General features: G+C 44.9%; 1 protein-coding gene across 1 annotated transcript in view; it reads right to left on the reverse strand.

Annotated features, from left to right (window-relative positions):
• LOC120844655 (chymotrypsin-like protease CTRL-1) overlaps nucleotides 1–14,903 on the reverse strand; it is a 56,079-nt gene that overhangs the window by 14,476 nt on the left and 26,700 nt on the right. Inside the window, exons 2-4 of the mRNA XM_040216531.1 lie at nucleotides 5,731–5,956; nucleotides 1,423–1,624; nucleotides 1,202–1,337 (exon numbers count right to left, since the gene is read on the reverse strand). Of these exons, the coding sequence (XP_040072465.1) occupies nucleotides 1,202–1,337; nucleotides 1,423–1,624; nucleotides 5,731–5,956 (564 nt within the window). The remainder of the gene's footprint in view (nucleotides 1–1,201; nucleotides 1,338–1,422; nucleotides 1,625–5,730; nucleotides 5,957–14,903) is intronic.

Raw genomic sequence — 14,903 nt, forward strand, 5'->3', positions numbered from 1 at the left:
TGTAGGCTTCGAACCATCAGTTCAGGAGCATCTTTAACGTCTTGCTTCCTCAGCAAACAGAAGGCCGCCATAGGTATGGCAAATATGTTATTTTTCAGATTACGATAGTGATCGAAGTGGCCATACTGAATTTCGGAAAGGGTCTATTAAAAAGATCTAAATTACTCGTCCCCGCTTGTTATACACGCTATAATAAGATCACGCGGTCGGTCTATGTGCCTCAAGTTCATTTTAAAAAAAAGCATGCTTAGAAAACACTTTTACATTTTGATTTGACCGAAGAACTCGTGTGATTGTTTTATAATCATTTTTTGTTGCTAGCATCTTTAAACAAGTAAGTTTTTGGCTGTTTTGTGCGTTAAGTTGTTTTTTATTATTATAATTTGGTAAAAAAGGAACTCTTCTACCTTCTCCGTGTCGCAGGAACTGGGCAACATTTTGTGCTACATTCAATGGTGAAGAGTCACACATGGTGCCTTCTGTTTTTTTTTATGACCTGGCTTAAGGTTGTATTTTTTATCGGGCTCGTAAGGCTCCAGTTGGAACTGCTGTAGAAATTTCGTTATAGTTCAGAATTTTGTTTAATCAAGCAGATCACATTACATATATATAAGAAAGCCAGTCCGTCAAAGCCAGAAGCGGCTTGTGGGTCTGAACCCGGTATCAACGTAAGATGATACACATTAATTTGAAAATTTTTAGGCAGCAAAAGCAAAAGCAAAAATAAATAATAAAAAAACTTACTGGAAAAACACTTCCTGCAAAAATAATAAATATTATTATTATTATTATTAGTAGTAGTAGTAGTCATAGTAGTAGTGTTGTTGTAGTTGTTGTGGTTGCTGTCGTTGTCGTTGTAGTTCTGGTTGTTGTTGTTGATTTTGTTGGTAGTTAGCACTGGCGCCCGCGAGGACCCTGTTTCCAAACAGGCACCTTCTTATAACACAAAATACGAAATAACTGATCCCTATATAGGGAAGAGACGCTATATTGCCTCCCGATTGTTTTTCTCAAGGCAAACCCGATGTTTCAGTAAATCATAATTTTTGACACACCCTCCAAGAAATTGTTTTTAAATGTATAGTAGGATTCAATGCTTGCGATGACGTGCTCTGTTAGACATGTGGATAATCGAAACACTGTTTATAATCGCTATTTCCCTTTTCATTCTTAGAATAAAATAGGGAGAGAAGCCATTCACCATAGTAAAAGCCCCAGCCTAAAATGAATATGGGTACACTTGAAGACGGCATGTCCAAGTTTTCTCGAATGCAGATTGGCTGAATGTGATTGGTAAAGTTTACTGGTCTTTTCAATTTCAATAGGGCAATATCTCCCTGTAAGAGAAACGCATATTGTTTAGCATTTTATGCGCCAGCAAATAATAAAGAAAAATTTAAAATATTGTAGTTGGTACAATACCATAAAGAAGGAACAGTTCTGAATAGGGACGCAGACCTGCTCGACCCCAACGCAAACGACGTGACTATTCGGCGCCGCGTTGCCATCTAGTTCGTCGCTTCCTTCTTCGGTGAGGGGTCCAGTTGTTTCGCCGGAACAATCTGCATAATTGATTCTATTTACGCTTCCCATACGCACCGAAACAAAGATGGCGTTCTGATTCCTAGACGAATAAAACAGAGATGGAAAGGGACGTGACACTGCTTTTAAGTTGTAATATTCCTTTCGTCAAACGACTAGTGGCATCTCGATTTTAAAATCACTTAAGAAGACAATTTGTTCATTTTTGATTTTTACTGCAGCCCTGTTTTACAGCGCAGCTTTTAGGCGCCCGTTTCCCCGCCAGGTTTAGCTGGGAAATTTTCCCCCTAAATTTAGCTCGGAAATTTTTCCGCTAATATTAGCGGGTGAATTTTTACGGTAAATTTAGCTCATAAACTTCCCCGCTAAATTTATCAGGTTAAGTTTCCCCGCTAACTATAGCAGGGTAATTGACGTCACGTGACCTTAACACCAATCCAGTTTCCCCGCTAAATTTAGTGGGGAAATTTAGGGAAAACTTCGCACTAAACGGGAGGGCAGCAGGCGAGGAGGAGGGGAGGGTGCGAAGGGAGAGAAGGGACATACACTTCCCTTTGTACTCTCCCCTTCTCCTCCTCAAGAGCTGCGTTCTACTTCGGCATTACAGAGAACTGTAAACGTCTTTAATTTTTTTGGCTCATTATTAGTGTCTGGAAAGTGCAGAACACGCCCTTCCGTGTGAGTCAACCGGAGCTATTTGAAGCGATCGCATAAATTGTTTTCTTAACCTATACCGCTAGCATTTACCACAAAGATAGCTGAAGGCGGTAGATTATGTATCAAAATTTTACAAAATAAGCTTATCCGAGTAAACCGTTAAAACTCCCGACCTTGAAGACCCTACCTTCGAGGCCCGTCTGCTAACAAAAACCGTCCGATTGGCGCAACGGTCAATAGATGGCGGCACCTAAGGTTGCAGGGGGCCACAACGAGCGCTTTCATCGGCATCAACATTAGCCGATGACATTTTTGAACCAAAAGCGATGCACTCGGTTTGTGAGTCAATTGCCAGTGCATGATTTAGTTTTACAAATAAAAAAAGTACAATACAAACAAAATACAATGTTGTCTTCTTTTTTTACGTCTTTGTTAGGCTTCATGTCGTCGTTTGCTTTGCATTTCCTGGTAATCGCCCGTTTATTTTTTATTTTTTCATGAAAGTTTATTTTGTTTTGTTCTGGGCGGTTAGGCCCAAAACAACACTTCTTGGTGTGCTTAGCTTTCAACATGCGAAGCAAGGCTGTTCTCCGGTACTGCAAGTGCAACCATCTGTGGCTGTTCCGTTAGCAGACGGACGCCTTACGTAAAAGTGTGAAGATCTGGACTTCTATAATTCTACACAAGTAGCTCGCTCAGTGAATTTGATAACACAAGATCCACGCCTTCAGGCCCGTCTGCGGTAAATCCTAGCCCGATCCTTCTAAAACAACGATGTATGCGTTGCCTTCAAGAAGTCAAAGATTCGCTTAACTTACATTCACATGGAAGTCAGCAAAATAAAAAAAGCTGTCGCCGCTTTTTTTGCTTACATGTAAAACGCTGACACAAACTCTTGTACAAGTTCCCGGATTTTTTTTTTTTTTTTGTACAGGTTCATGCGTTTTGAATGACCGGTATATGTATGCCTAGACACATAGTGCTTCAAGTACCGTCTTACAAATGTGTGTTTCTCAGCCAGAAATTGCACCGAGGGTTACTAATTGTTATTTCCCCTCTATATATTTATTACAAGCCTAAAAAGAAAAATTATTACAGAACACATTTCGTCAACTACCTGTAATTTTGATTCTTAGTAGTCTTCATTCTTTACACCAGTGCTAACGCTTGGCACATTACCGATTCGACGCATGTGACTACCTATATCTCGAGTATTTTATCAATCAGTGAGATAATTCTTGCAAGCATTCATAAACCATGCGACGCATTAAACCACTGTTGGTTATACAAAAAAAGAATGTGGCTGTTAATTTTAGAGCTGTCTCGTATTATCTAACCTTGACTGCTAGTGCCAGTAATGCATTTATACGTGATTATGAACCGGAGATGACGGACGAGATTCAGGAAAAAATACTAAAGTCTCAATATGTCTTAAGACGCACGTCTCTGTCGCCTTGTTGCCCGTCGTCTCCGGTTTAGAATAATGTGCAACTAAAAACAACTCGCCTGTTTATTAAACTTGTCTTCTATGCATGTAGAGGGGAGTAAAAACAAAATGTACACAATCAGCCTTTCCTGCAGCTGTTAGCTCCTTACTCGAAACTATGCAGCCTGCCTTAACTCAGCCCTTCCATTATAAAGATCTACCAATAATTTTATTTGCGTATTAGGTTCTGGCAAATTTATATAGGTCGGTGAATCATCCTAAATCAACTTTTTTAAGGTTGGAAATCTGTAGAGATAGAAAGTTCTGCGAGAAATTAGGGGTTGCGATGTCCTGATCATACCTCGGCAAACCTCACTCATGAGGGCCCTCACTCACCCTCACTCACCCTCATCTTCACAGATGAGGTGAGGGTGAGTGAGTTTCTGAACCAGGAAAATTCATGAGTGTGAGGGTGAGTGAGGGTGAGTGAGGGCCGTGAGGGCTGTGAGGGCGGTGAGGGCCGTGAGGGCTGTGAGGGCGGTGAAAGCCGTGAGGGCGGTGAGGGCGGTGAGGGCGGTGAGGGCCGTGAGGGCCGTGAGGGCCGTGAGGGCGGTGAGGGCGGTGAGGGCCGTGAGGGCCGTGAGGGCCATGAGGGCCATGAGGGCGGTGAGGGCGGTAAGGGGTATGTGGGCCATGAGTGCGTGAGGGCGGTGAGTGGCGTGAGGGCCATGAGTGCGTGAGTGGTGTGAGGGCGGTGAGTGCGTGAGGGGTGTGAGGGCCATGAGTGCGTGAGGGCAGTGACCTGAGAGGCGTGAGGGCGGTGAGTGCGTGAGGCGCCCTTCAGATCGAGCATCTTTCTCAGCAATTTCGGTGTTAATGGCGGGTTGTTCTCTAGCTTTCCCTAGATCGACACGAATTGCTGAGATCGGGTTCGGCTCGAAATAAGCAAGCAACTCGGAGCAATTCGAATACGTTTGAAGCGACTGCATCCAATCAGGGACGCAACATTTTCACGTGATACCTCGTGCCGGGGATGATGACACCGAAAGACTTGGTTCTGGTTTGAAATCGATCGTTTTTCTTTTAAATAAACTGTTTCAGAAATGTGCATTGGTATTCTTAACGAGATTTAAATGCATAAGAACACGTTTATAACGCGTAATTATGTCTAAATAGTGCAAGAAAAATGAAATTTTATGATGACGATGGCAAATTGCAGCAATTGGTTGCTGCGTGTGATCGCGGGCGGCCCGTGTTGTTGGTGTTGCGACGTAAAGTTTCTGGGCGAAATTGCCCCATCTGAAGCTGGCCTGAGTGGCGTGAGCGCCATGAGTGCGTGAGAGGCGTGAGGGGTGTGAGGGCCGCAAGGGCAGTGAGGGGCGTGAGGGCGGTGAGTGGCGTGAGGGCGGTGAGTTGCGTGGGGGCCGTGAGGGCGGTGAGGGCGGTGAGTGGCGTGAGGGCTATGAGTGCGTGAGAGCCGTGAAGGCGGTGAGGGCGGTGAGTGGCGTGAGGGCTATGAGTGCCTGAGGGCGGTGAGGGCCGTGAGGGCGGTGAGGGCGGTGAGTGGCGTGAGGGCCATGAGTGAGTGAGGGGCTTGAGGGCCGTGAGGGCGGTGAGGGGCGTGAGGGCCGTGAGGGCGGTGAGTGCGTGAGGGCCGTGAGGGTGAGTGAAGGGCTGAAGGTGAGTGTGACTGTGAGGGTGAGGATGAGTGAGGGGCTGAAGGTGAGTGTAGCTGTGAGGGTGAGGGTGAGTGAGGGGCTTAGGTGAGTGTGGCTGTGAGGGTGAGGGTGAGTGAGGGCGACCTAAAATGCCGACCTCTGGTCCTGATATTAAACTTCAAAGTATTACGCATCATTTCAATGTTACCAAAACACATTTTCCTTGAAGTGAAAATCACATCTCAAAATGTCTGCCTGGACTAATTTTAAAGGTTAAATGTCAGCAGCTGTTATAATTTAGATATACTGCTATACAGTCAAATCGTCAAATATATCTACAAATACAGCACATTTGTATGCAACGAATGTGCGACAGGTCTTATCGACATGATCCGTTCCAACAAATGTAATTAACATCATAAAGAAGCAGGCGAAATGTGCACATACCGAAAACAATGCGCAGCGGTCAGCGCAAATTGGTTGCTTATTAAAACGCCGCCGCAATAGAAGGTATCGTTTCCATTGTACAGCCCCACCATCCACGGCCAGCTTGCTGGATCTGCCATGGTACCGTTTACGATGCGCTCGGTAACAGTATTTCTTAGATGGCGCCGTCCACAGTTATCTTTTTTCAAAAAATCATTATCTTCTGTATGTTCCATGCTTGCAACTCCTGTAAATACCAGACCACCAATGAGTGCTTCGCGACGTCTGCTGGAGGGTCTTAGGAAACAATGCAACCAAACGTTTTGCAAATGAACAAATTATTTATGAAGCTGAGAGATGACGTTGGTAAACCCAGACAAATCACTTCGAGTGGCGAAGAGCAAGAGGCGCATATTTCATAAGGTTGAAAAAAAAAAAAACTGTGAGACTACATGAAGTGTGAAATGTTTATCGAAATTTACTTGAACGGTAATTATGTCCTTTGATATATCAAAGGACACCCAAGTCCTTGTGTACTGTGTACTAAGGCAGTCTGTACTTATGTTTCGAAACAAGTCCACGCGACTCAAAAAAAAAAAAAAAAATTAAAACACTAAGAAGTAGCATCGATCCCGAAAGTACCCGTCATTCAATTTCAATCTTCTGGTGTTCGAGCACTAACCAGCCTGCAAGAGTATTAAGAAGAGATGCAGCTGCTTTCCTAGATTGATTTGAAAATGCATTCATCAATGGACCATCAAATTAAGTTTTATTAAGGTTAAGTGCTGGCGAAATTAAGAAAAAAATTATATTGAAACAAATAATAAGAACAGAAAAAAACATATCTCGCAAGTTCGTCGATACCAATAAATAAAGAGCCTTGGCACGCCTAAGCATCAGTGGGCCGCAAAAATACCATTACAATGCTCGTGAAACTCTAGGTTATTTAAAAAAAAAAAGTAATAGTTGCCGGCTTTTCCGTTTGGAGCTTGATTAGGACATTTTGTTCTAGATATGACGCCGTATATCTTCCAATGGACAGCCATCAAAAGTACTAACTAATTTTTTGCACGAATCTCTCAGGAATCATTTTTTTTTCTGCATAAAAGCTAGTGCCCAAATCGACGCACAAACCCTTTCTGTTGCAGGCGTACGAATATCTCCTCGGCAATCGGTAACAACAACTCAAACAACATGTTCGATGTCAGTAACGTATACTGGCTGAAGCCCAACTGAGTTACTTCCAACTCATCAGCAGTGCCATCTGTCTAGAAAGCTAACACAAGTCCTTAGTAGCTAGCAACCCTATTCGTCCGGCCCATTATGAAATACCTCTAACTGACTACTCGATGCGTGAAAATGTTTAGGCACTGACGGGTTTACCAATTCAATTCATAAAAAGACAACCTTGTTAAAAGCCAATCGAAGCTGTAATCAGTACGAGCTGGGCAGGTCGGCTTGTTCTGTGTAAATTTCAGGGATCTGAATGAGTGAGGTTCACTGCTGGTCAACATACATCTTGAGAGCGTTGGCATTATGACGACTTATTTCACGCGTCTGAAGGACAGTCGTAGGTCTTGCTTATGAACCAGGAAGAGGGGACAAATGTCAAGACAGGGGCCTAAAACTTTCTGCGTGTCGTGCCTTCATTTTTCTTTTTTTATTGCTTCTAATGGGGAAGATTTTGGAAATCATCTTGTTAAATAAAAAATATATGTACATATATATAATTCGTTACATTTGTTCCCAACGCTTCCTGGTTTACGTGAGGAGAACCGACATGTTTTCCAAGTTAAAGGGTGATTTTGTTCGAGGGCTAGAGATAATTTTTACCTTAGACTCAAGTCTTTTATTGACTCGGATGCAGATCATCTGTGACAAGAGTTTTAATCCTGTCGTGGACATTTTCAATACCCTTCCATGTTTTAAAAAAAAGTGTAATACTGAGCCTCAACCTGTAAAGTTAAAATATTTAAGTTTCGTTGCCTTTGACTTCCCGCAAGTGTAACCCTCCTAAGGCCTTACCAGTTGTTCGGGGCACACGGATTGATACATTGATAATCTAAAACTATTTTATTATTTGGAGTCCTCCGTCATACCCAGTAAAACGTAAATAACTCACTTATCGTGTGTATTAAAAGAATGCATATACTGCAGGCTAAAATGTTTGAAATTTAGTTGTTTCATTCCTAGCTCCCAAACTTATATTTGGATGGTACAACAAAAAGTAACATTAACTTCATTACTGCTTCGAGGCACTCGTTCATTTTAGCGTTTTTCTGAATACAAGTAAATTTTTTTCTCGCTGTATTGTTGAAATGAACCAAATAAAACAAACTTGAGCTTTGGTAAATTTAGAAATTCGTCGGATTAACGCCAGTTTTGACGCCCTACAAAATGGCGCCATTTAGCGAGTGTGCTAGCTAGACTACACGTGGCAACCAGGAATGAGTTCGTGTATCACCGAATTATACCTTCCCGATGAATACATTCTGTGTGCTGCAGTGGTTCACTTATACTTAATATTTTATAATCCACGGTTTATAAAAGTGCATTTTCTTTCCATCGGTTACGGCAGAATTGGTGGCACTGGGGTTTTCCTTGTGCTAGTGCATGCCAGTCACAAATCTGCGCTGTTTTATTTTGCTTTACTTTTAACAGAAGGAACCTTAAAAGTATAAATTGATTGAGTTCTTATAATACATTCAGCTGCCATGTATTCATAATTAGTTTATGCGCGTGAGGGTTAGTTTATGCGGTGATCACTTTCGTGTCTCACGCGGTCGAGCATCGGAGTAATTTCTTTTGCGAGGAGGGCCTCGTCTCGATGAATGGAGAGTTTTGTCACTTATTTATGATAATCGATTCTTCTTCTGAAAGCTTGAGCAGGCGTTAAAATGTATCTAGGCAAAAATAGAACTTGAACGAAACAATTAACATAATCATCAGGCTTCAGGAGGGTACAAATTAGTAACCAACTATATGGTTTGGAAAAGAAACCTTTAAACAAAAAATCTGATTGATCGAATATTAATATCTTAGTTGTCGTTTACGGTGGACAACAAGAGTCTACGTACCACGCATAATAAATGAACAAAAAAGCTTGACCAGAGCGCAGACATAAAGACTTATAACGATGAAGTGATTGCCAATTTTTGAGTGGCCGCAATGATTTAATATCTCATAAAAGCACGAAGACATCTTAGTGGGTAAGTAAAGCTCCTGTCTGTATAGGGTAAAAGATGAGAAAATGAGGAAGGACGAAGGATGGCCTTAGATCCGTTCAGGCCGAAGCAAACCACAAGTCGTGACGTGAATAGTCTGTTGTTGTCTGTTATCGCTTGCCTATGTTGTTATCGCTGGCCCGTCCGCCCAGCGTCATGATCACGTGATGTTCCCGGCAGTGTATATTATCGGCCCGATCAATAAACGGGGGCTTTTTGGTTCCTTCATGACCTAGAGCGCAGTTCGTCGTCTGACTTCTTTCCGGCACGCATACGCCTAGTATGCGGTATCGCCACATGGTGTCAGAAGTGGGATGGGGTCATCTATCGCGCTGAGGCCGCAGACGGCAGCATTCCTGGAAAATGGAAAACAAGCCCGCAACAGTAATCCCGGCCCTCCAGCAACCGCCACCGCTGGACTTTGACAAGACGTCAGAGTGGCCGGCCTGGATCGACCACTTCGATGACTACCGCTTCGCAACAGCGCTCAACGAACGCTCGGAAGAGGCCCAGGTACGCACGCTACTTTACACAATGGGTCGCCAAGCCCGCGAAATCTTTGCTACCTTTGGGCTGACTCAACTTTCTTGAGGCATGCTTTCGCAAAGTGTCCTTTGTTGCCGCAGTTGTGGCACTTGGAAGTTTTGGCCGGGCACGCCGACCTCGGGTGGGCGTCGCCATCGCAGTACAGGCACCGATGCTTAACCGTCTCCCAAAAGAATGTGAAAACGCGGAGGCATACGAGTTTCCGGACAATAAACAGCAGTCGAGTACTGCACAGTTGGGTCATAGCACAGACGACTCGGCGACTACGACTCTGCGGCTACAGCAACCAAGTACTGCACAATTTGCACATAGCACGGACGACTCTGCGGCTACAGATTCGGCGCCTCCATCTTGCGCGGTAGCCAATGGTGACCCTACTCGCACTGTAACGCGGTTTGGAAGAGTAGTTAAAAAACCCATAAGGCTGGGTATTGATGACTATGTTTTGTTTTGAAGTTTGGGGGCAACGTATATTCTTTTCTGGAAATACTCCGGAGCGGACGTAATTCCGAACGGTAGTCTGGTAAAACAGTACCTTCCGAATGGAGTCAAGAACGTAGTCAGTTCCTGGGAGTCCTTACTTAGACGAACTTGGTGGAAGCCCGAAAAAGCGTCAAGCTTCGAAAACCATTTCGCCCCTGCCAGAGAGCCAAAAGCTTGGTCGACCGTAGGTAGCGTGAAGCGCTCGCGAACAACGCACTTATTTAGCTTCGTGAGGTCTACGCATACTCTTAGGTCCCCCGACCGTTTCGTGACCAGCACGATTCCCGCGCACCACTCTGTGGGGCCATCTACTTTTCTAATTATTTCCATGCGCACGAGTCTCTCAATCTCGTGTTTTAGTCTTTCCATGAGCGGAATCGGCACTCGCCGCGGAGCGGTTATGGCATAGGGAATTGCACCAGGTTGTAGCCTGATAGTGTATTCTCCTGGGATAGTTCCTAGGCTACGACCCATGTGCGGAAAAAGTGTCTCGTACCGCTCTTTATCTGCAGTAAGTGAGTCGGCAAATTTAACGACACCTAGTGCTTCCAAGGCTGGCAGCCCGAGAAGTACGTCGCGGAGAGGGCTAACTACGTAGCACGTTTGACGGGCAGTTTTTTCTTTCCACGCAATCTCGGCTACAAATTTGCCTAATACGTTGAGCTTGTTGCCGCCAGCCCCCTGTAGTACCTCGTCTGCCTTATCAAGGTGGGTGGGCAATCCTGGAAAAGTAGACGGTAAAACTGACACTTCCGCGCCCGAATCAACCTTAGCGAGGATGGGCACCGAGTTTATCCGAACCTGCACATAGCGCGCTTTCCGGTCCGCGTCAATCGCGCCAATGAAAGCTTCCCCGGTGTCGTGTTGGACAGCCGAGACGTCCACAACGCAACAGGGGGCGGTGCCTGTACTGCGATGGCGACGCCCACCCGAGGTCGGCGTGCCCGGCCAAAACTTCCAAGTGCCACAACTGCGGCAACAAAGGACACTTTGCGAAAGCATGCCTCAAGAAAGTTGAGACTAATGCGCTATCTTTACAGTGTCCAGTATGTTCCCGGCAAATCGCTAGTCACGGCCGACACTCTTTCGCGGTCCCCTGTCAAATGCGGCGACTCCGAAAAGGGGTTGTGTGTGTCGGAGGTCACAGCATATTCTAAGGCGTGTTTGCTTGGCTTGGAAACGGGGGACAATTTTTTGTCTAGAGTGAGAGAATGTCAAATTAAGGATGACATTTGTAAACACCTCATCAGACTGTGTAAAACCGGTTGGCCGAAGAAACCAAATGTTCCTTCGTTTCTCACGCCATACTGGCAAGATAGAGCATGCCTTAGCGTGGTTGATGGTCTCTTGTTGAAAGGAACAAGGCTCGTAATCCCACAGTCTCTAAGAACAGAAGTGCTGTGCAAACTGCACGATGGGCACCAGGGCATCGGCCGTTGTCGCAGTGTTGCTAAAGGTTCTGTCTGGTGGCCAGGATTGAGCACCGAACTGGCACTGTTCGTGAATCGGTGCACTGTTTGCGCACAACATGCTCCGCAACAAGCCGAGCCGATGATGGCAACCGCAACACCATCGTTTCCTTGGGAGAGAGTGGGAGTTGATCTGTGTGTAATCAACGGCCAGGCGTACCTTGTCGCGGTTGATTATCTTTCACGTTACCCTGAGGTTGCTATTCTGCCTTCTACAAGGTCGGGAACAGTCATTGAAAGACTGAAAAGTATTTTTGCTAGACATGGAATCCCTGAGTGCGTTGTGACCGATAATGGTCCTCAGTTCGCGTGCAACGAGTTTGAACAGTTCGCTGTGTCGTACGGGTTCCGCCATGTCACCGTGAGTCCGAGACACCCGCAGGGGAACGGAGAAGTAGAGCGAATGGTCCAGACGGTTAAGCATCTCGTTTTAAAGTCCAAAGACCCTTACCTGGCACTGTTGGCTTACAGGGCAACGCCCGGCATTCTTGGGGTCAGCCCTGCTGAAATACTTATGGGTAGGCGACTGAGGACCAGGGTCCCAATGCTGCCACGTCATCGAAAGCCGGGAGAAAGCCGCCCGAAAGAAGTAGTGGCCAAGGACCAGGAGGTTAGGAGGCAGCAGTGCCGCTACTACAACAGACGCCATCGGGCCAGACGGCTTCCCGAGCTGGAAGCAGGTGACCCGGTCTGGGTGACAGACATGCAGTCCAAGGCCACAGTCCTTGCACCGGCGCCGAAACCGCGGTCGTATGTGGTGCGGACAGACGACGGCGTTGATCTCCGCCGAAACAGGAGAATGCTTAACCGTCTCCCAAAAGAATGTGAAAACGCGGAGGCATACGAGTTTCCGGACAATAAACAGCAGTCGAGTACTGCACAGTTGGGTCATAGCACAGACGACTCGGCGACTACGACTCTGCGGCTACAGCAACCAAGTACTGCACAATTTGCACATAGCACGGACGACTCTGCGGCTACAGATTCGGCGCCTCCATCTTGCGCGGTAGCCAATGGTGACCCTACTCGCACTGTAACGCGGTTTGGAAGAGTAGTTAAAAAACCCATAAGGCTGGGTATTGATGACTATGTTTTGTTTTGAAGTTTGGGGGCAACGTATATTCTTTGTCTTGTATGTGCGACGTTTTTTTGTTCTCGAAAAAAGAGAGATGTGTTGTTGTCTGTTATCGCTTGCCTATGTTGTTATCGCTGGCCCGTCCGCCCAGCGTCATGATCACGTGATGTTCCCGGCAGTGTATATTATCGGCCCGATCAATAAACGGGGGCTTTTTGGTTCCTTCATGACCTAGAGCGCAGTTCGTCGTCTGACTTCTTTCCGGCACGCATACGCCTAGTATGCGGTATCGCCACAAATAGAACACTAACAGAATTCTTCGCTAAGCAAGGCTTCTTTCTGATAATGCCTTTTTACCTTGCGGTAATTTTTTTGGGGTTAACGCCCTATTTTTATGTTCCAAAATGTACATTAAATTTAGGAAGACTCATAAATTTTGTAATGTGTCTGAAGCTCCGAAACAATGCAAACGGCTGAATCTATCTAAATTTGCCCTAGCTGTCAGTAAGGGCAAATGCCTAAATCTCTACCTATTCTCCTTAGCCATAACACACAAAAAACTAGCTGCGCGCTATGTGTAATAGTATCGAAAAGTGGAATCTGGCAAAAATCGGTGGCCGTATTCTTACAAACAGAATTGAACGTTTTATCTATTGGCAATCCCTTTCAGGTAAAAAAGAGCTCAGGACAGAAGTAGACTTTTTAAAACGATGCCCGAACCAAAGCTTTGTTGCCTGTTCCGAAGACATTAAGGATCTGTAATATTCTATTGTGCACTCCGAGCTTTTAGCATGTGTTAAACATTGTATTGGCGACTAGGGATATGCAGCTTTTCAAGATTAGTGCGGACTAAGGGTGAGAAATTTCTTAGGGGTCTTAACCTTTTACCTGATATCGACTTCTTTACGTAGAATTGAGTCTTTCATTCAGATGAACTGCATGTGTACAGGTTCCTGATTAGCTCTCGTGTAAAGCAACGTCTACATAGTATTTATGACATACATTTATCTAGGAAACTTGAAGGTTCCAGGGCCAAGAATATATTTAGCTTTGTGGATGACTTGTTAGCACTTGTAAACTGTAACGGAAAGCATTTTAATGATCAATACTCGGTTATTTTGCCACTTTTATTGAGTGCGTGGAACCGTTCATTCTAATGCACGAATTAGCGATAAATGGTCCCATAAGATACCTAGACTTCATGCTCCGCTGTCATCACTCACATATCTCCTGTCTTTATGAAACTGGAGGCAACAAACCCCTCCCGCCGTTTTCATCACCCCATTCTAAGCTGGTGAAAAAAAATTATCAACCTTTCTATTCAGAATGCTCTACATAAATTCTGCTTTCACTTGGTCAAGTATAGCTTTACAAATCAAGTAGTATTACACATGGCCGCAGGCTACTCTTCGCACCTCCTAATTGCGGTCCCAGAAACTCTACAGAAGAGACGACGCAACGAGAGCGATCAAGAAGCTAACAGAAAAAAAAAATCGAATATCAAGGTACTACCGTACCGACACAAGGTTTCTCAAAATCTGAAAATAGTGGAACCGCGAATCGGTATTCGTGTGGTCTTATCGGCTCCGAACAAACTCTCTAGGATGTGCGAAAAAGTGAAATATGATGTAAGAGAAAAACAAGTTTGCAATAAGGAACGTCAAAGCCAGGTTTTTATACGAGTTGTAGAGGTGATGTTTTCTATCCCTCATCTTGATGCCGCAGACTGATAGGGCAGACAGGACGCTGTCACAATGAGCGGTTAAGAGAGCACACGACTAATGTGTCACAGCTTGTGTCGGAGCATCTTGGTGTGCACTGCCGCGACTGCGGATGCGCTTCACTCTTTGAAAGATGCACGGTCATCAGTTCACAAAAGGACACGCTCACGCAGGAGATTATAGAAGAGCGCGCTAATGGACAAGCGGGGTCAGAATGGATTAGTACCCTGTCACTTACTTTGTCGATAAAGGAGAGCATGTTTCTTTGTAGATCGGACAACAGCACAGCGTGCAGATGACTCTAGGAACGGGCGTCATGGTTCTGGAGTGTTGTCTCCCAACTTTGTTTTTGCTCGGGACACATTTTGTATTTATACGCGTTGTCAGATTCATCAGAGCTCGATTGTAACTCAGCGCCGTGTTTGTATTTCCTCTTCTACTATATCCGTGTCCCTGAGCTGTTTTTTTTTTTCCTTTAAAATATATTTTACCGAAGTAATCAAATAAAACGAATGCACAATATTTCGTATGTAGATATAAAGTAGCGTCGGAATTAAATAAAGTAAAATCTTATTTTTGGTATTTGAAAACAAAGATAGCCTTGTACGAACGATGAAGAACAATATGTCACTCGTTTCACGGAGGAAATGGCGCCTATTGCCTGAACAATCCGAAA

Source organism: Ixodes scapularis, unplaced genomic scaffold, assembly GCF_016920785.2.
Source record: "Ixodes scapularis isolate PalLabHiFi unplaced genomic scaffold, ASM1692078v2 PGA_scaffold1__304_contigs__length_218370807, whole genome shotgun sequence".
NCBI lineage: Eukaryota > Metazoa > Arthropoda > Arachnida > Ixodida > Ixodidae > Ixodes > Ixodes scapularis.